This window comes from Pavona decussata, unplaced genomic scaffold, assembly GCF_977016875.1.
Source record: "Pavona decussata unplaced genomic scaffold, jaPavDecu1.1 SCAFFOLD_13, whole genome shotgun sequence".
Classification (NCBI taxonomy): domain Eukaryota; kingdom Metazoa; phylum Cnidaria; class Anthozoa; order Scleractinia; family Agariciidae; genus Pavona; species Pavona decussata.
In genome coordinates this window covers 2,478,865-2,499,354 of record NW_028145436.1, presented here as the reverse complement: position 1 = coordinate 2,499,354, position 20,490 = coordinate 2,478,865, and the positions used below count along the sequence as shown (strand labels likewise).

The 20,490-nt window shown below is 38.9% G+C and overlaps 1 protein-coding gene across 8 annotated transcripts in view; it reads right to left on the bottom strand.

Moving 5' to 3' along the window:
- Positions 1–5,750: 5,750 nt before the first annotated feature.
- The window catches only part of LOC146487865 (TNF receptor-associated factor 4-like), a 133,477-nt gene continuing 118,737 nt past the window's right edge, over positions 5,751–20,490 (bottom strand). For 3 of the 8 annotated variants that reach the window (XM_085128096.1, XM_085128111.1, XM_085128103.1), the window contains 2 exons: positions 7,739–7,951; positions 5,751–7,266 (listed from right to left, as the gene is read on the bottom strand). In XM_085128096.1, the coding sequence (XP_084984222.1) occupies positions 6,766–7,266; positions 7,739–7,951 (714 nt within the window). In that variant the 3' untranslated portion in view covers positions 5,751–6,765. Of the gene's footprint in view, positions 7,267–7,738; positions 7,952–10,784; positions 10,863–12,015; positions 12,091–12,947; positions 13,044–13,794; positions 13,897–15,379; positions 15,492–17,946; positions 18,120–20,490 lie in introns of those variants that run through there. The other 5 variants (XM_085128127.1, XM_085128119.1, XM_085128089.1 and 2 more) reach the window with 5 other exon arrangements.

Here is a 20,490-nt window from a genome sequence, read left to right as displayed (position 1 = left end):
AAAAATGTGATACCCAATTTATGACCTGATAGTGTCTGGTCAACTTCAGTTCAAAAACCCCTGGAGTCCAGCTCGTTACAAGCTGTTGCGGCACGTACACAGTACTGTAAACATCATGAAATTCAAGACTAGATTGAAAAAAATAGAAACCCTATTTATTACCAAAATGGCGGCAAAATGGCTAAAATCGATACCCTAGTTATGACCAAAGTGGCTGAAAAACCATACCCTTTAGGGCCGCACATACCTATCTAGCCCTTATAAGGAGTACCCCACCCTCGGATCGGCGTGGTAAGCCAGGGGGATGACAAAAGGGGTTCTCGAGTATCTAACTTTCAAAAAAATTCTTTCATATCGTGAAGCGCTGACGGCAAAACCTCCCCGTAATACTTCAGAAAGTTATTGTAGAAAGTTGTGAATTGCATGTTTAATAAAATGAGAGATAAAAGAACAAAAAAATAGTTTGAATGTCGTTTTGTTTTTTGTTTGAAGAACTTTCTTTGAACTTTAGTTGTTGTTCCACTCCAGATTGATTAATTAAAACTTTTATCTTTGGTTTCAAGTATTAAAATCCATTGTTTATAGAATGTCAGCAGCGATTTAGTCAAGTTGTACCTTTGGCTTCGTAACTACAATGAAAACCCAATGTGACACCTGTACCGGATATGAAACAACGCTCAACAAGATGACACAATTCTAAAAGTGCGTTTTCCTCCTGGATGAAATAATTGCCAGTCGCAATTCAGACAACTCACTACTCAACTTTCAGTCGTTTCCCGTACATTTTTAAGCTTTCCCAGGGAACCTCAGTAAAACTGACCTGCCTTTTTGTGTTTCAGGAGTTTGCTCTCATGTGCTATGCTGAGAAGACAGCGCAGTGCTTACTTTTTACCTTCGACGGCTGATATTGGATTAATACTGCTCCTAGCAATCGCTTCATATCTGCATAAGCAAGCGTATATTTTGCTCTAAGGGCCAGAGGCGTTTCTCGCGCGATCTTGATGTCAAAATGTTTCTGAGTTGGCGCCGCATGTTACTCTGACGACTTGCTCCGCTCGTTAGTCGGCCTATTTGACCGACTGCTGGACCAGAAAAAGACGCGCGAAAGAAAACTTTGGCAGCCAGGGTATGTTTATGTAACAAAATAGGTGGAAAAAATGTGCGATAAAAGCACATGATGGATGCAGGGCTTTACAAAAACCTTTCATGTATATTTTAAAGGAATCCAAACAGAAATCAGTATTCAAAGATAAAGAATAAATAATGTAACCTGGTCAACAACCTATAAAAAAGCTGTGCTGATATCACTGATTGTGAGTGCAGTATTCAAATATTCCCTGTCGCTATTAACTTTAGAGGGTCACCTCGTTTAGCCGCTCTTCATCAGCGAGTTTTGGAAAAACTAGTGAGACAAAAACAACTGAAAAAAAGTTATCACAGAGACATAGTATAAATGAAAGAGGTTACTGACCTGTGGAACAAGGGATTATTTTTTCAAGCAAATGAATGGACTAAGATCGTGATGATTTTGTAAGGTCAGCGATATAACACGCCTTGTGCTTTTCTTCCGGTGGGGACCCTCTTTCATGAAGTAATCGGGTTGCGTTTAGGAAATGTTTAAAGGAACCCCCTAATTTCGTTGTTGTTGTTGTTGTTGTTGTTGTTATTGTTTTCTCGTTTGCTTGTATGTTATAATATCATCAAGTGGTATTTAGGTTTCTTGTTATCAATCTTAACCCACATTCAACTCTACTTGTAACTCGCTAAATAGCCGACCCCATAAATAAATGAGACAGCAAAGCAGGCCCGTAGCAGGGGGAGGGGCAGGGAGGGCATGAGCCCCCCCCCCCCCCCCCCAGAATTTTTGGAAGTTAAAAAACAATGTGCCAAAAAAAAAATGATAATTAATACAGATTAATGTGTACTGATCAATCAGTCTTGAACTCTGATGCTGTAAGTGCCTTTTTACAACCTTCATTTGTACCTGTCAGTTTCTTTCGCTAACAGTTTGTTTTTATATACAACGGCAACAAAGGCAATCCTTCCTTGTGAGTAGGAAATAAGAACCAAAATGGATCGAAATCAACAAATCTCAAACCGTGAAAGCTGTTGAAATAAACTACTTGTTTTTTAAGACATCCGCTCTGATTGATAGCAATATAAATGCCCTTAGTTTATAACAATTTAGTATTCACGCGTTGTCGAAAGCCACAAAAATATGTCCTCTCAAGAGCAAAATTTTCTTGCAGTCAGATTCTCACTGCCCGATTCCAAATTTAAAAAGAGAAAGAAAAATTTGTCCTCGTTGGTTTACGTCCTCCTTTAAACGTAAAATAAGGAAATTTCACGTGGTAGTCCGCGTAAAAAAAATAAAAAAAAAAAACGGCAAAGAAATGCACCAAAAAGGGTGACACAGGTGGAAAGTTATTGATTTGCTTACTAATTCTACTGCTTTTTTTATGTTTTCATTGCATCTTAAACTCCCTAATCTGTCTGTTTTTGGGGCGACGGGCCAGGAGGAGGAGGGGGGGGGGGGGTAACAGTGTTGTTTAACCATTTTGTTTGGCCCCCCTAGTTATTTTAGCCTTGCTACGGGCCTGCAAAGTAACTTTAAAACATTAAATGGTGAGCTTGCTAGTGTCCCAGATCTTTGTTCTCCCATTTGATGTAACACTTTAACCTCCAATACAGCTTGCCATTCACAGGCCATATTTTTATGTGTGTTTCTGTTGTTGACTGAACTCGGAACTGATCTTAATATAGGAAGAAGATTCAAGGGGCAGATTAGACAGCCTAAAATTTTGGATGCAGGGAGGGTAAAAAAGAAAAAAAGTAATCAGTTTGCAAACTTAGTTCTTAACATTCTTGCGCTCGTTGCTATCCACAACACAGGTTGTTCTACTATAAAGTGTAAAATGAAAAAAGAACAGAATAATAATAACTGAAAGAGTCTGATATTCTCCATTATCTTTCTTTATTTTCGTCAGTTTATTCCAATCTTAGATCACCGCGTCAACGCAGATGTTATGTCTCCTGCGTCAGATTAAATTAATGAAACACGAGATACAATACTAGACCGACTAGAAAAGCTTTCATGCCTCCATAAGGAGACACTGGGAAAGTCCAACAACATGGGCTTCTAATATTCCCGGTGTAATTAATCGATAAAAATCGATATCAATCAAGTGATTTTTACCGATTGATAACTGGAATCGGTGACAATCGATAAATTAACTTGGTGTGTCAAATCGACTAATATTATCGATTTTCAGGATTTTATCGATTTATAACGGAGGTCCAACGCTGTTGTTATTTGGCAGGAATTAAATAATACAGCTGGGAATACAGGGACAATTCAACGAACTCCTACATTCACGAGAAAAACTGGTCTATAAACCAAAAAATGAGAAATGTGGAAACTTTTACACACAAACGCTCTACAACCCTTTAATTTAGCAGCAACAAAAATGGCTCTGTTGAGCTACAATCAGTTCTTGCAGGTAAATATCGTGAAAAATATATCTCTAGATTGGCAGAAAATAAACGAGCAAGTGTGAACATATCGTGAATACGCGTACCTTGGCAGGGGCGTAGCTCCCTTTAAGCCATTAAGCCGGGCTTACAAACTTTTCGTTGTATATTCATTATGCCAGTATTTTTATTTCATAGAACTAATTCAGGAACTAGTTTCTTGGGTGATTTTATTAAGAAAACGTAGAGGGAAGGAAAATTAAAAAAAAAAACATTATGTTAGGCGCGTATGTTAAGCACTGTAAAAACCATAGCTTTTTGCGTTTGACTATACAGCAAAGCGACTGCTGGCCTTTCAGGAGTCTCTCGATCAGCCCACTTGTTAAAAGGGCAAATAACTTTATCCAGCGAATAACTTGCTATCCAGCGAATAAAATGTATTCCTTGGAGAACATTTTATCCATCGGATAGCGATTTATCCACTGGATAGAGTTATCCGCTATTTGAACAACCCAGAAGATAAGCGAGTATGGCTGATGCTTTATATACCTTCCGTGCAGCGTTCCAAGTCGTAGTTCAGCCGCTCGAGATCTTGTCCCAGGATGAAGGGGCTACTTATGCTCTATCAAGTAGTTTGATCTTATTACAGTATTGCTTTATATACAACAGAGCATGCCCTTTCAAACATACTTGCCTTGTCAACTATGCTGCAATGAAAAATCGTAGATGTCCTCGAGGCATCCCAAGAAGCAAGAGTCGTGATAAATATCATGAAAACTGAGAGAGGCGATCCGTCGCGGTTTGGAAGGAAGTGTATGAGCTGGGTAAACAGAATGATTGCAGCCGAGTTTAACATTGAGCCATGCATGCCAAGAAAAATTGGGAGGTAGCAACACAGGGTGAATATCCCAGTCACAAACCAAGAGTCCTACTGGCAAAGAGCTGCGTATCTCCCTCTTATTGGTCATCTCATTCAAGGAATGAACGGCAGGCTCTTATCACAGGAGGATCGCTTCCTAGGTCAGTATCTTCTTCCAACAAAACTACAGGGATTAACCAGCGACGTCCAAGATTAAATGCATGCGGCGTACAAAAACGATCTAACCAACAAGAGAGATTACAACAACGAGATGTTGCGGTGGAAAAAACGTGGCTAAATTCAACTAGAAAATGACCAGCAACTCCGGCTAACGCTCTCGACGGCATTAATCCAACTCTTTATCGAAACGTTAACACTATCCTCACGATCCTTTTCACGATGCTTGTGTCAACCGCAACTCCTGAGCGCAGTTTTAGCACGATGCGTAGAGTCCAGACTTATCTGCGGGCAACCATGAAGACAGAACGACTCTCGGCTCTTGCTCTAATGCACGCGTGTAAAAGGACATGACCATTGACGGGGAGGCCAGGGCTCATGAGCTTTGCAGCAGGAAGAACAAGATACTAAACTTTGGATTCCCATAAAACTTGACTTGAGATACTTAGCTCGGTATTCAGTCCAATAGTTCTGGATTGTACTGTACAGTCCGTTATAACTTCAAATTAGATCACGTTTAGTTGCTGAGAAATCACGACGTGAGGATATTTTATAATAAAGTTCTTTATCTTATCTTTATCTGTAATAAAGTATGAATTGAACAAATCATAGGCCTACTTGACTTTCCCCCTCCCCCCACCCGCGCTACACTCGTAAGGTATGAAACGGGCTTACAGACCAGAAATAGCTAGCTGTGCCCCTGCTTAATTGGATAGGTGGTTTTGGATTTTGTGAGCTTCTACCCACCGGGCTCCCAGTCCTGACCACGTGATGGATTATAGGCAATATTCCCTGAGAATTGTAGCATTTCTGCCCAAACGTAATGAAATAGGTATATCATTCATTTTCAAAAATTTGCGACAAAGTTTAGATAAATTCATGATTGGCTGGAGCAAATTGCGTTGTTTCCTCCAAACGAACTCAAGCAAGTAGGAAACAAAAAGCAGAAAACAGAGTGTGCCCAGTAAAAAAAAACAGACCAAGGCGTGCGGGTTAAGGCCCTGGCCATGGCCCAGCGCCGTTAAGGTGAAAGTGAAAAAACCGAGGAGGCAATAATTTGAGGACTTTCCGTTGGCGAGTCTGGACACCCTTTATGTCAAATGCGATGGAAGACCAAACAAAGGCTTCATGAAACGTTCGGGTCAGATTCTTAACATTGAAGGAAACTAGCTGATCTCTGGGAAAGTCCAACAACATGGACTTCTAATAAAACACACAATGATTTCCAGATTAAATTTGGATTTTCATATATTTCACGTCAATAATTTACAGGTTCACTGATAGCAAACAGTATAAGAATAAAAAAAAACACATAGATTGATGATTTCAGTTCCTGTGATCGAGGGCAACTATTCTTGTATTTCAAACAAATTTGTCAAAAGTTGATTAACAGGGACCGGTTGTATTTTCGCCGATAGTTTTTGTTCCCTGGTTCGTAACCTAGGGCTTACATACTTAAATCTGCTGGGATAACATTTTACGTGTTTAAACAGCCACACCTCGGACCAACATTTATTCCAAAATATACGCCGCTATTTTTTTTTTTTTTTTTTTGTGGAATTTTTAGTTTTTTTCTCTACTTCGTGTTAAAATACAACAGTTTATGGCTTACAATAACGAAAGAAATGGAGAAGGCACAATATAGTTGGACTAATTATATGCCGTTTTCAATAAGATTACATTTTTTTCCTAAGATAAAAACGGAAAACACTACAGGATACAAGACAGGAAACGATGAAACACCATGTAACTGGATGTTACGAATGCCGGTGAAGCAGTGATTAAAACAGTCAGTAACCAAATTAATACTGCTCTCAAGTGCTCTTTTAGATAATTTTTTGATTGTTCTTTTTTTAAACGAATCGAAATAGGAATATCATTCTATTAGAAACATCCTATTGGACGAAAAAATTTATATCTATTCTCAAAGAGCTAGGACTAAGGTGCAGTAAGGATGTTCTTCAAATGATGTAATTTTTCATTTCAGTTAATTTTTTTTATTACTATACTACACACATTACAAATTACGATACAAAATACAGGTAATTGTGAGCAACTCTTCCCTATCTAGACAGATGCAGGTCACTCAAGCCCAATCAATACTCGAGGTTTTGGAATCAGAAAAAAAGCACAGTTAGGGATCGCATTATAAAACACGGATTTACCGCACTAACATCGCATAATCAATTATTACATCAACAAACGCTAAACAATCCAGGAATCTGTTTTGCTCGGGTGTTTTTTAATTGCAATTAAACCTATTGTGGTGGATCGATTTGAACTTGGATAAAAATAGTGTCATCCACCACGTAGCGTCTGGTCCTCAGATCAGTGTGTGACACAAATGCAGGGAAGCCCCGAGCAATGTTACTATCTGCCTCAGGCCGAGCGAAGTTCTTAAATTCTGGGCCAGCTATTAATGACTCAACAATGTTCATTTTGTCTTTTTCTTGTTGTTGTTGATCGATCAGCGTAATAGTTACTTTCTTATGGAAAGGCCACGGTAACATAGCATCGTAGTCGCTTTTCATTATGCTAAAAAATATCGAGAAATGAGTATTTTTTGCTGTGCCTTGGCCATTTGGCGTCGCTTTTAATTGAAATTTGTATCCATAATCGTAAAATGGGGCACTGTATATATCGGCCTTTTCTCCAGCTTTGGCTTTTCTCAAGACTTTACTGAAGTTGCTAATCTTCCACGTATTTTTAGTAGCACTCAATCTCGCCTCAAGCTCCCCAAACTCTTCTCTTCGTTTAACCTAAAAAAATAATAAAATAATGAGTAACGATGTGGTGTTGTATGATGTGGCTGCTAATGTTAGTAATTACTTAATTAGATATTTAATGATACCGGCTTTCATTTGACTATTAAAATGAATTTCGCGTTTGCTTTGGTTTTGCTTTACTGCGCTCTGTGATTGATGCGCGCCATTTTGTCAACCAATGGGAAGCCAACCAAAGCCAATCGTGTCTTGATCGCAGGCGTTTTCCTGCACTTCGCGCCAGTTACCGGTACTTTGTTGGAAATCTGATTGGTTCATTGCGTTGTGTACGTCTGTTGTAATTGCCTAGATGGTTTTGGGTCTACGAAACTTAATTGAAACTCGCTGTAATTAAGAAGTAAGTAAAGATATAATTAATAAGTGAGCAAGCTGAGCAAAGTTTGCTGGAGTGGATTTCTTAACGAAAATACGAGGAGGTATTTCATATGCAGCACTTGGATTGGTTTACCTGTTCCTTGTTTAGCTGAGTTTGAAAAGTATGTAACTTTCCATTAAATCCCCTGAACATATTTTCAAGTGTATGGACCTTCTCGTCAAGTATACGTACGACTTCTTGTGAATTTTTTAAGTCCACTTGGGTGTAACTAAGTTTTACACAAGCCAAGTCAAGATGAAGTCTCGTGGCACACTGAAGATGGGATTCAACCTCTCTTCGCTGAACCTACAGGAACAAATCAATTGAAAACATTTTAATATTCTAATAACCTTAGCAATGAAGAAAACTGTTCCTAACAGGAAGAGGAGACATGTGTTAAAATGTGATTAACTCTCCTAGGTTGTGCATTGCCTCACAGGTTACCATAAGAAAAACTCTTATGCCCTCGTCAAAACTTCCACATGTAACATCATGTTCATATGATTTCTTCCAAAACTAGGAAAGTTGATTTAGTGACCTTACTGCCTCCTTTCGTGTTCGACTTTGCTCTTATCGACTCTTAACTCTTCAAGCCCTTTTCGATTACACAGTATCCGCCATAACCCTTTGAACAATAAGAGAGAGGAAAACAAACCATTTTAGGGTTTAAAACCTGTGTGTGAACTAAAATTACCTCACTTTCACAAAGCAATCTATTGACAGTTTTCTTTTCTACTTCACTAAAACCTTTAAGTATGTCCGTGCAATAAGTTACACTCCCATACAGCAGACTCGTAATGATAACATAGCCTGGAGCACTATAAATGTCAATTCTTTCCAGGGGATCGACATAAGATCCTCTCTAAATTTATTTTGGTCGAAGTCTCTATACTGTCTTCAATCGATAACTCTAGACCAAACTTTATTGGGTGGTATTTTTCGTATGACATAAATTAAATTATGGTCACTAATAGCAATCTCTGAGACTCCATAAAGGGAGAAATTTGTGGCATCATGAGCCAAGAAAAGATCTAAAATAGGAGATGAATCCTTTATAGTTCTGGCCCCAGTTGTTCAAAGGGCGGATAACTTTATCCACTAGATAGGTCGCTATCCGGCAGATGAAATGTGTGCAAGATTTTCCCGATAGCCCTATAATTTGTGGATAGAGTAGAAGCATATGTCAAATTTAAGTGTCGGATTGTGTGGAAAACTTGGCAAAAGGGTTAGTTGGAGTCATTTGCTCCACTGGATAGCGACTTATCCAGTAGATAAAGTTATCTTCCCTTTGAACAACTGGCGCCTGGTCGGCTGATCTATTATTAACAATTAAATTGTGAGCTCGAGATTTCTATAACGTGATAGTTGATGAGAGCGAAGCCCGAATCAACTATCACGCATAGAAATCGAGAATGGATAATCTAATTGTCTTAGTATAAATCTACTAATTGTTCAAAACTAAACAAGTAAATTATCTATATCCTGATCGCAGACACTTCGAAAACGCGACAAAGCTGTCGCCATTTTGTTGAAAACCGCTACTCACTTAATCTATCACAGAATAGATAGCGAGTAGCGTAGCCAATCAGAGAACGAACACTAGTAGATTTATACTAATTGTTGATATTGAAACACATTACATATTTCAAGTAATCGTGATGTGTGGTGGTCACAGGGGGTAGCATATACATTACAATTCAGGTCACCAAGGATATAAATTTCAATCCCCCTGTGACTCCCTTTTTTTCAAGTAGGCTTTCAAAGATGTTCATTAAATTTACACTACTTGAAGGAGGTTTATACCATGTTGCAACCAAGCTGCAGCCAGGTAGAACCTGATGGTACGTACAAAAGGCTCAAGGAAAGGCATAAAATATTGGTGGTGGCTCTCTCCAAGGTACGAGGAGCAGCGACACTAAGATTGCAAAACAAGAAATCATGGAAACGGTCACTTTGACAACACTGCGTGAAATCCACACGAAAGGATGGCCCAAACGCTGTATCCTGTGATTGTATCAACAGCAGCAAAAGTGCAATCAATTTACAAATAGAGCCGTTGTTGTTGTTGTATTTTTTCCCAAGTGCGTAACTGTCTTGAACTGAGCCGTAGCTTTTATTTCATTAAATTGGATGTATAGCTTTTAACGTTAAGGATGGTGCACAATTCAACACGTTGGACAGAGAGAAGTAGATAGGCTCCTAGGGAAATCAAAATTGGCTTTTCTACTGTAGACTTTGACTGCATTGCAAAAGGTAAAGAAAAAAATTAGGGAAGACTACGTCATCCTCAACGTGCGATGACACGGACAAAACTTGATTGTGTATGAGGTATAACATGAGAGTGGCATGCGTATGTATAATATATATATTTTCTGTAGTGCTGTATCCGAGTAACAAATAAAACAGCTGATTTTACAGCTGTGTGCTCAGTCACCTGGGCCTAGTTGTTCAAAACTCGATTAACCTATAACCCTGGATTCATGTGAACTTTGATTAATGACTAATCAGTAAAGATTCTTCAAAATATATTTTTTTCTCTTAGTTTTTGACTTAGACTTGTCTTTAACATTAGCTTAAAATTAGCTTTAAAAAACAGTTTTAATGAGCGAGATGAAAACCTCAGCGTTAATCGGCTAACGAACAACCGGGCACTGGTCTTTCAGTGACTTGAATAGAAGCGAAAAGTGAACTTGGGCATGCCAAATCATTAATTTTGTTTTTCCCCACGTAACTTTAATTGCAAACGGGCTGAAATTCATCAAGTAACCGCGATGAAATCTCAGCTCCAAACTAGGCTAATATTTTAGCCTGATAACTCTGGGGACGACTGATGTGCGTGCTATCTATTCACCTGTTCCTCTTATTCTGTGACACCTGGGTATGAAAGCCTCTTAGCCTTCAGAAAAACTTTTGAATGCAGAGGTCCACACAACGCAGGAATTAAACGTGCTGGTATAGCTCTGGCCCTGAGGAAGACTAATTCTATTAGTCGAAATATTGGCCACTAATAAATCCGCCCTTTGCCGTAGTGCCAGCCTTGCATTCAGTTTTGTATTTTCTCTTAGCCTTATATATTAGTTCCCAGACACCATCGACTAAGAGGGACAGGTGGCCCTGGAAACGAGAATATGTACACTACCTTCGCCGTGCATCCCATCTGAGCATACGGACAGGAGATAATGGCCAGCGGGCAATCATTCTCTTTATGAGCTGGAATCTGTTAAAGACATTGATACACAAAGTAGAATATAAACCTTCCGTTATGGTAAAGATGATGATGGTGACTTCCTACAAAACTCGCCAGCTGTAATAGTGCAGACGATTGCATGCACAGTGTGAAACGAGGACTGACCTACTAACCTCTGACTTACCTATCTAGCTCGGCTACCTACCTACAGTACTTACCTATCTATTTACTCATGGGGTCCCGTTACTTACCCACCTACTACCTACCTATCTATTTACTTATGGAGTACTGTTACTTATCTACGGGGCGTCAATTTGGAATTCTCTACCAGATCACGTGACAGAACTACCATCCATGCTTTTTCAATTTCGCATCGATAATATTATTTGTATACTGAATATTTTTGTAAACAGGGTTTGCTTTGTAATGTTATGCCACATGGCTCTTAGATAGAACAGACTTTAAATGTATAATACAAATATAGAATTGATAAGATTACCACGTATAATAAACAATTTGTCGGCAGTTTTCTATGGTCTATACTTTTATAGACCATAAAATGACGTCAAAAAATGTTCAAAACTCAAGTGGAACGACGAGCTGCAGGCGAGTGGTTTCACTGCCAAGTTTTGGACATTTTATGGCGTCATTTTATGGTCTATGAGAGTTAGACCATAGAAAACTAACGTCGAGTTGTTTTTTACAATAACATGGAAAAAGTACGAGCGGAATTGGCTATTTTTTTCGTTGAGAAAGCGCGCGCGTTTAATACATCTGACGTCATTTTTATTGTCTCTACTCTTATAGACAGTAGCTACGAGCCAATCAGCGCGCGGGAATTTGGACAGTTATTGTAAAAATAAATTTTTCTGATCCCACCCTATCCTCCCCGCTATCTTCCTTCAACCGACCTACGTATTTACTCACTCACTCACTGACTTGCTTACTAACTTGCTTGTTTGCTTGCTTACTTACCTATTTCTAAGTACATATTTTCCCGTCCGGCCCGATCTGACTCAGCCATTAAGATCATCTGATAATTATACTTACTTTCGCACTTACTTTCGCACTTACTTACTTATCTATAATTACTCAAGGCTTCAATTTTCATCAATGATTATAAATTTTACAAAATCATTCGAATTTTTAGATATTTAGTCTTCTATTTGTGGCATAAACTTACTTCCGCTCGAGAGAGCACTGCACCACAATTATTTGGACAGTTGATTGGTTTTCTTTGGTACTGACGTTCATGATCCTTTAAAACAAAGTAAAAGCGATAGCTTTACTGGCAGTTTTCACAGTGCAAATGGATAGGATCGGGTCCAATGATATGAGGGTATCGGACTTGTGACTGAAATATAATTACCTCTTACTAGCCTCGTTTTCTCGGTCCGTACTGTAAGTTACGGACCGAGAAAACGAGGTTAGCAAGATTTTTTTATCTCTCGGGTTAATCGGGCGCACGGGCAAGGGTCGGGAAAGGAAACTAGTTGAAGTTTAGCGGGCCTTACAGTGAAATATGTCCTGAAAAATTGACCAATCACACCGTGCATACTAACTGAGAGATATAATAAAACAGATTATAGCTCTTTCCTTTCAATATGACATACCCGGCGGCGCAATCTGAGCCGGTTATTTTAAAACTACTTGCGGTTTTCGTATCTACCCTTTCACTTTGAAATTCACACCTTGAGCCGTAACGTTGCCGAAGGAAGAAATTAAGAAGGTACCAAAGCTTTAAGAGAAAACCATGTGTTGATACAGAGACTATAGCAACCTCGCTCTATGGCGTTCCACCATTTTGAATATCGCAAGCTCCTGGGGACTAAAGTTGAGACTATAACACAACGGGCTATGAGAGTTTGGTAAGGCAGAGAATTTTGTCATTGAGCTGCGATCAATGCAGATGACCTAGTCGTTCCTTTTTTCTCTAATTACATTTTTTTCTGCCAGTAAATGATGGCTGAAATTGAACGGCTAATCAAAGAACTGTAACAGATAGAGTGGTTAAAATAAGGCGTTGCCATGGCATCCAGCCTCATTCCTATGGCTTTTCCCATTTTACAAGGAAAAAGCTCTGGGAACGAGGTTGCATGGCAACCAGATTCTCACCTGAGTTTTACACGCTGGATATGACATGCTACAGTGAGTGAGACAATTTTGGTATGTACAAGAAACAACTTTTAGAGGACTAGATGACAAATGGTTCTATAAGAAAGAAAAGAGAAATAGATGAGACAGTTAACCATCTTAAATAAAAAATTGAGGACATTTGAATGTTAAGAAGCAAGTAGAGAGACTGCTGAGATCGTTTGAGTTTGAATTTACTTTGAGAATGCCATGTGATTTCACTCCTTAATTTATAGCTTTTTTGATATCTTTTATTCAAAAAATCATAAAAGGGTTTTTTAATGTATTTATTGCATAACGTTACATTTCTAAAGGCCTTTGTTTTCCGAGTTTAAGAGATAGAGGAATACTGATTGCTTGTGAGAGGGGGTGGTTCTGTAGATTAGCTTAGATTCGACGTAAAAGTTCTTTTGGTTGTTTTTTGGTTGTTGTTGTTTTTCTCTTGATCATGTACGTGTAATTTGGATTTGTAATGTCATATATTGTTTTTCAGTGTGAAAAAGTTCTTTGCTGGTCCAACAATGGTTTAAATTACCGACGCTGTACCAAATTTCCACAGCGAAATTCGAATTTTTTTTTTTAAGCGACCTGGGATGGAAACTTGTCGCGCCGGGAAGTGGGGTGAGGCAATTCTTGGGTGGAATAGAAGAACCGAACGGGCAGGGGATGGGACGTTTGTAAAATAAGAACATAAAGTTGCTAATCAATACCACCCTCGCGTGCACATTGCAAAATGTTTACCTTTTGCATTTTAAAAATGGCCCTTTGAACAAAAAGAATTCAAACCACGAAAAAGGGCAATTAAGTCTGATAAGTTGCTAGGTAGTACCTCTTTGTCTCTCAGCTCGCCAGTCCATTCACAGCCTTCACCTGGACATTTGATGTGAAGTGAGAGAATTTTTCTCTCCGTTGCTTTGTCGGGGAAAATGTCCTGAAGCAAAACATTGCCTGTGTCAGTAATAAGCATAATTGCCTTTAATTCACTCTTCATCAACTCTTATACGGAATTTTATAACAATATGGGAATGAGAATAACTGGAACAGCTGTTATATTTTTGTTTTTCTAAAGGTAAACTTGGGAAATGCAACTTTCGCTGATTCACGATAATTCAAGAGTCATTTTGCCTTCCAGCAGCTCCAAAAACCTGTTATGAGGGATTTCTAGTAGTCATTGTATGTACTATTTGTCCGGAAAGAAGAACTATAAAATATTGCGTGATAAAATGCTAACTAGAAAATTAATTAAACTGATAATAACACGAAGTATTTCAGATGTAACGCGAGTAATACATCAGTCAATTGAAACGCCGACCCCCGGACAAAGCGGGGAATTTCAACAACTTTCGGCACTAAAACACCGCTTATTTTCCCGCCCCCAGGGGCAAGTAGACTGTGAAAAGCCATGCATAGGAGGGCATCAGTAACGTACTTCAGAACCAATTAAAATACATGTACAAATCAGTTTGAGTCCCGGGGTTTGAGTTTGTTGGTAAAAGTCGAAATTATTCAGCAAGGTATCATAACATTCCAATCCGATCCTAATGCATGTACCCGCCGTAACTCAAACGTCTCGTTAAATAAGCTCGATTAAATTGTCCGTGATCTAATTAAACTAACGTTTGTGACTGTGTTTTATTTAAAATCGCATTAAAATAAGAAGAACAAGGGCTCGGCTTAATGTTCCTTCATGTTAAATCCCCGCTGTTGTCCCCGCTTCCGGTTTAGTGTCCCCGGTCAAACCGACATTTTGGTTATTTTTCCAGCCCCTCGGGGCAAACTGGTTGTTAAATGAGCGTTAAATCCGGTCTATGGCCTCGTTAAATCCCCGCTTTGTCCTGGAGGGCCGGGATTTCAATTGACTGGTGCATGAACCGGAAAATTCCGAAGTTCATGCACTGCGTGAAAATGTATCCTCGCGCATCTATTAACCTAAATTAGGAAAAGAAACGCGTGCAATTGTAGGAGTATTATAACTTATATATTATAACTGAGAGCCGGTAGGTTTGGGATTTTACTGTGCTTGTGATTGGAGGGAAAGTACTTGTTGCGACAATAGAACTGAGTAAATCTTAGCATAATTGTAATGTAAGTTTAGATCGAGTAAGAACAGAATTGTAGATTGTAAATAAAGGATAGTGAACTGTATATTGGATATTGGAGATTGTTGGAATGTTAGAAAAAAAACTTCAGAAAAGGAAAGATACCTCTTCAGTTTGTGAACCGGCGAGTGCGAAGTACGCAAAAGATTTTGCGATACTATAGATTCCTATTCCATGATCGCATCCTTAGTAATCAGTTTGGTGCGCTCATCAGTAGTTTGTCACTTTAAGTTATGTAGTAAAACCAAAAACGTTTATAGTTTGACGGTTCAACCTAATCCACCCATTTCCCTGCCGACCTTTACTGATTCTTACCCTGTCCTGCACTAGTTGGCTTCGATCCGAGGGGCAGCTAAACCGGATCGGCGGTGGTGTCTGAGGCGGTCGCCTTGATCTTAACTGCTCTTGCTCTTGAGTGCGTTTCTGGCTGTGTAAGAATAATAAAAAACAAAACGCGTTTTACTTTGACTCATCTGACTCATGTCAGATATCGGCGATTAAATTCGCTGGCATTTAATTAATTAATTCGCCAAGTGTGCCCGTTCCCGCGATTTTCTACGCTCATGACATCGCTGCGACTCGCCAACCAATTCAGGATGGGCTATTTTATCAGATTACTTTTCAAAATGGTGGATAGCAGCGATAAGATGGAACCTGGGAACAAGCTTGAAGTGCCACATCGTGAGGATCGGCGAAAAAAAATGCCAAGTGTGTCCGCATGAATCAGTGTCAAAAATCGCTTGCGATTTTCGCTGACGATCAAATTCGCCGCGATCAGCGAATAAAATCGCCTAGTGTGTCGCCGGCCTTAGCAGTACTTGGCAGCCAGGAGTGTCGTTTGCGATGCGAAATCGTATGGCTTAAAAAAACAAGCGATCCGTCAGGTTCGACATTAATCTCGTACCCAGATCTCCCACGGTCAGATCGGGGTACGAGATTAGTTCGACATGACATCAAGTGAAGACCAGCTTCCATGCATAGATTAGGCTCCGAATCGCTTTGCTGTGTATAGCAAAATTACTGATGCGTCACAAAGTTTTCCTGTGCTATAAAAGAAAGAGACGGAACGTGACTACCTCGTTCCCATGGAGACTGCCACGTGATATGCCGTTGAAACCACTGTGACGTAAATCCCTTTTTCATATCATTACACATTCTGGACAGCGTTTCTGAGTATTTTTTATCTGCATAAACAACCAGTGATACACAACTGTACTCGGGGCTCTATTCTCTGGTTTGTTCCTGTTTTTTTGGGAAATATTTTAAACTGTTGGCATCAGGATCATCAATCACTATGTGGGAAACTACCAGTTTTAATCGCAATTTTCTCATTGATTCATAAGCTGAATTTGACGGTAAGGGCTTAATAAAACATATAGTTGTAGAAATAATAATAATAATAATAATAATAATAATAATAATAATAATAATAATTTAACAAATAGATTCCATTTTCCCGTGCGCCTGTACTTTGATAACGCACAGATGACGTCAAAACGTGGTGAGAACAAAGAAGTACGCTTCGAGCCGCAGGCGAGTAGCGTGACTGATGTTCTCACCACGTTTTGACGTCCTCTGTGCGTTATCAGAGTACAGACCCACGGCAAAATGGAATCTATTTGTTTTATACAATAATCAAGACATTTCAACACATTTCGTGAGCGGGCATCGCGTTGCCTGAGCTGAGTCAAAACCTTTCCAACAAACTCAGTTTTAGACTACTGCACACATGCAGTTGTGATCTTCTTAATTAGAGTATAATCCGAAAGAATTTCACTAACAATTTTTTCAAAACTAACCTTTATTCCAGAAGGAAATCCCGACCCCAAAATATTACAGCATGTAAGTCGTTTCACTGCGATTTGTAATCGCTTACTCGCCATTACCGGATTAAGTTTATCGGCGACATATTTCGACAAATATTTGCTTCCCTTTCACGTCACAACAAAGTTCTAGCTTTCCTATCCTGTTTGAGGTCACTCTCAGCAGTCTTTGTCCAATTTGTTATTGGGCAGTTTTCCTTTCCTACGAAAATTTGCCTGTGTTTGTCCGCTAGTCGCAAAAACAGTGAAAAACTGCACTTGCAAAACTTTGTTGACCAGTTACTCTGTCTGGACTCTAGACTCTGATCACGTGCGCTGGTCACACCACTCGATGACGTCAATCGTGCGTCTATACTCTAATCACACACTCCTCTAGACCAATCAAAACGCGATTTTTACACAGTTCATTGTATAAAATAATAATAATGATAATAATAATAATAATAATAAGTATAATAATAATACACGGAAATCAACCTTGAAGAAAGAAATAGATCTAACACATTCCTGACTAAATCTTTTGTTTTGCTATTCCGCAGTTTCTTCTCGAGTTTAAGTTACATGTCAACCTAAATACAGGCGCCAAACAGATTTTATAGTTACGCTCGTTCACATGTGAGTTTTTGTGCAATTTTTCTCGCATTTTTCAATGCAACTTTTGTCGCGCAAGTATTGAGCTTGCGATGAAAGTCGCTGGCGTAAACTAGTGGCGATTTCAGTGCGATTTCGGCGCGATTTCCCTGTCGAAACTTCGTGCTTCCTGGCGGGGATTTGGGCAAAATTGCAGCAAATTGCAAAAAATATCGCACCCAAATTGCACCCAAATTTTCATCCCGGGTGTGTATTTAACGACCTTGTACTTGCGAAGGCGAGTGGACCGAAAAACGAAACAAACGCTGCCTCTGCAAGCGTCGAGAGCGTGATTCGGCAACGTTAACTCTGGGGCCTGTGGAACCTTTTATAAAAGGTTTCTAGAGTATCTTGTAAGGGAGCTCAGTTCAGTTTTAATTAACGAGGGTCAACTTTTCGACTGTTCAAAGTAGAGGAATGAGTACAAACCTTTCGAAGTGTTCGTCGAGGCATATTTTGCAAAATCTGTGGCCACATCTCGTTAGGAATGGGTCTTTAAGCGGCAAATAGCAAATGACACATTGCAATTCTTCATCTACTGCACTCACAAACTCGTCATCGTATCCACCAAGCGCCGGATTTGCTCCACCTTCTGCCATATTTAGTTTCAGAGAACTGTCTAGCTTGGTAGTTTCAGGGTAAGGGTTGGATAAGATAATTGAAAAGAACTCAGTCATAAGTGACTGGAATGTTTACTCGCCAATAAGAGGTAAGCACGTTGTAGAATGAAATCAAAATAGGTGATGATGTAACAAAATGCTTACACGGAAGTATGTTTTACGAAGTGAACGACATCACTTTGCATGTCATTTTACTGAAGTCCAGTATTGTGCCATACGGTATTGCTCACCCGGCGTACCAACCGTTTTAGGCAAAGTTTCTTACACGGTAATGTTTATGTGAAGTGGAACGTTTTTATGATAGTTATAATGTAAAACCAAATGCAAGGCTGATCGGACAGCTAAAATAATTTTATTGCCCATTGTTTCGGTTAGACAAAACTAACCTTCTTCAGGGGCTTCAAAAAGCTAATGAAATATTGGAAATAAACGGTTACAATATATTTAAAGATGATACAATTGAAAAGATAAGATGTGATTGGTTGATACAAGAAAGCAGAAACGTGTACAGAAGCCATTATTAAAATAGCAATATACAGTAGACAGATTAAGTTTCATCGCATCTGTTCATTCCATAGGGTCCAAGAGTCTTGCCCTTGGAAACTAAAAGTACTTCTCTAGCTTTCCGTTGGAACAGAAATAGATGCAAAACGTGTGCCTTTATTTAGGAGGGAAACACTTTTTACACCTTTTCCCCTCATTATTATTATTATTATCATTATTATTATTATTATTATTATTATTATTATTATTATTATTATTATTATTATTATTATTATTATGTATGTCTTTTATCTTCTGAACCAAACTCATAAATTAGCTTTTATACTTGATAAGATGTTGATATTTTACAATTTTATGACAGCAAACTGTAAAATCACTCAGGTTTTAATAGAATCAAACTGTATCTAGTAGATTTTATTCTTGTAAATAATAAAGTTTTATTATTATTATTATTATTATTATTATTATTATTATTATTATTATTATTATTATTGAAGATTTCATTTTTGTTTCATGAATTATTTATAACTTGCGGACACGGTTCTGGGCTAGTTATGTTACACTCAATCATTTTCATTACATTCAAAACAGTTTATATGTATTCATAGAACTTCTTAACTATATTTGCGTTCTGGCGGATGATTCATTTCTGACAGCGTTCAATAAGGAAGAACAACTCTTTGTCAGTGTTCGTTATTGAACTTATTATTACTTTTATGCGCAGTTAAACTATCTGTATGCACAGTATCAGAAAGCAACACAGGGCGCATAGCGTAACCTGTGAGCCAAGCGAAACTTAAAATAGCACGTGAATAAGTCAATAAAATATATATACATAATATATAAAATATAAAAGTCATAGTCTAGATGTCTGAAAGTCTTAAACTCATAAAAATAACTATTCATGGCTGGTCTATCAATCTTGGTATAATATGACATTTTCATGTTACTACTTTGAAAGTTCTTTTTGTGCATTGTTCAGCGTCGCCGATAAAACTGCCTTCTGCATTCTCTCTAACACTTGAGTAGTCTTTCGCCCAACCAGAGATCGCACACTAATCTCTACAACTCGGTATACCGGTATAATTAAATATTCATAGAGCAAAAGAAAACGTGAAAAGGGCTTCTAAACCGACTTCCTGCTAAAAGCAGCGCTTCAACGACTATCACTCTAAAAGTCGTCATAAAAGTCCTGAAATTACAGAGAATTTTTAAAGTACGAGCAATGTTCAAACTGTATGACAGAATCACTTTCTGCATCCGCCTCAGCAACGAACCGGATCGCTGTCCGACAAGTTCTTTCGCTGTCTCTTCAAATTCCACCAAGCACCCTACGAGGACATCAATAGGTAGCCTAAGCACGGACGTTCGTGAGCCACGGACGGCAACCGGAAGTAGAATGTTTCCTTTTTTGGCGTAGTTTTGCTCCTTACCACGGAGAGGAAAAGCTTCTTGTTGATGACTCAATCATGAGGACTCGTATTCTCTTTTGGCTTGACGTTACAAGCGCGATGACACTGAAAGGCTCCAAAAAGGGAAAAATTCAATTTCCGGTTGCCGTCCGAGGGTCAAAAACGTCTGTGCTTAAGCTCCCTATAATAACTTTGTTGAACTGCTTCACATCGTACCGGGATGTTGCTGTTTAAGCTCCCATCCGAGAGGACCGTACTTGGCCGGTTGTCTTCTTGCTTCTTTAGTCGATCTGTTGTCCATCCACGGGCAGCTCATCTCAATCATGACGACTCGCTTTCTCTTTTGTTTACTACTCTCGCATCAATTCTGTTTGTTTTCACCTCCTCATTCTCTTCATAGACCGGTATATTCCAGAGCGCTTTAGCTCTTTCATTCT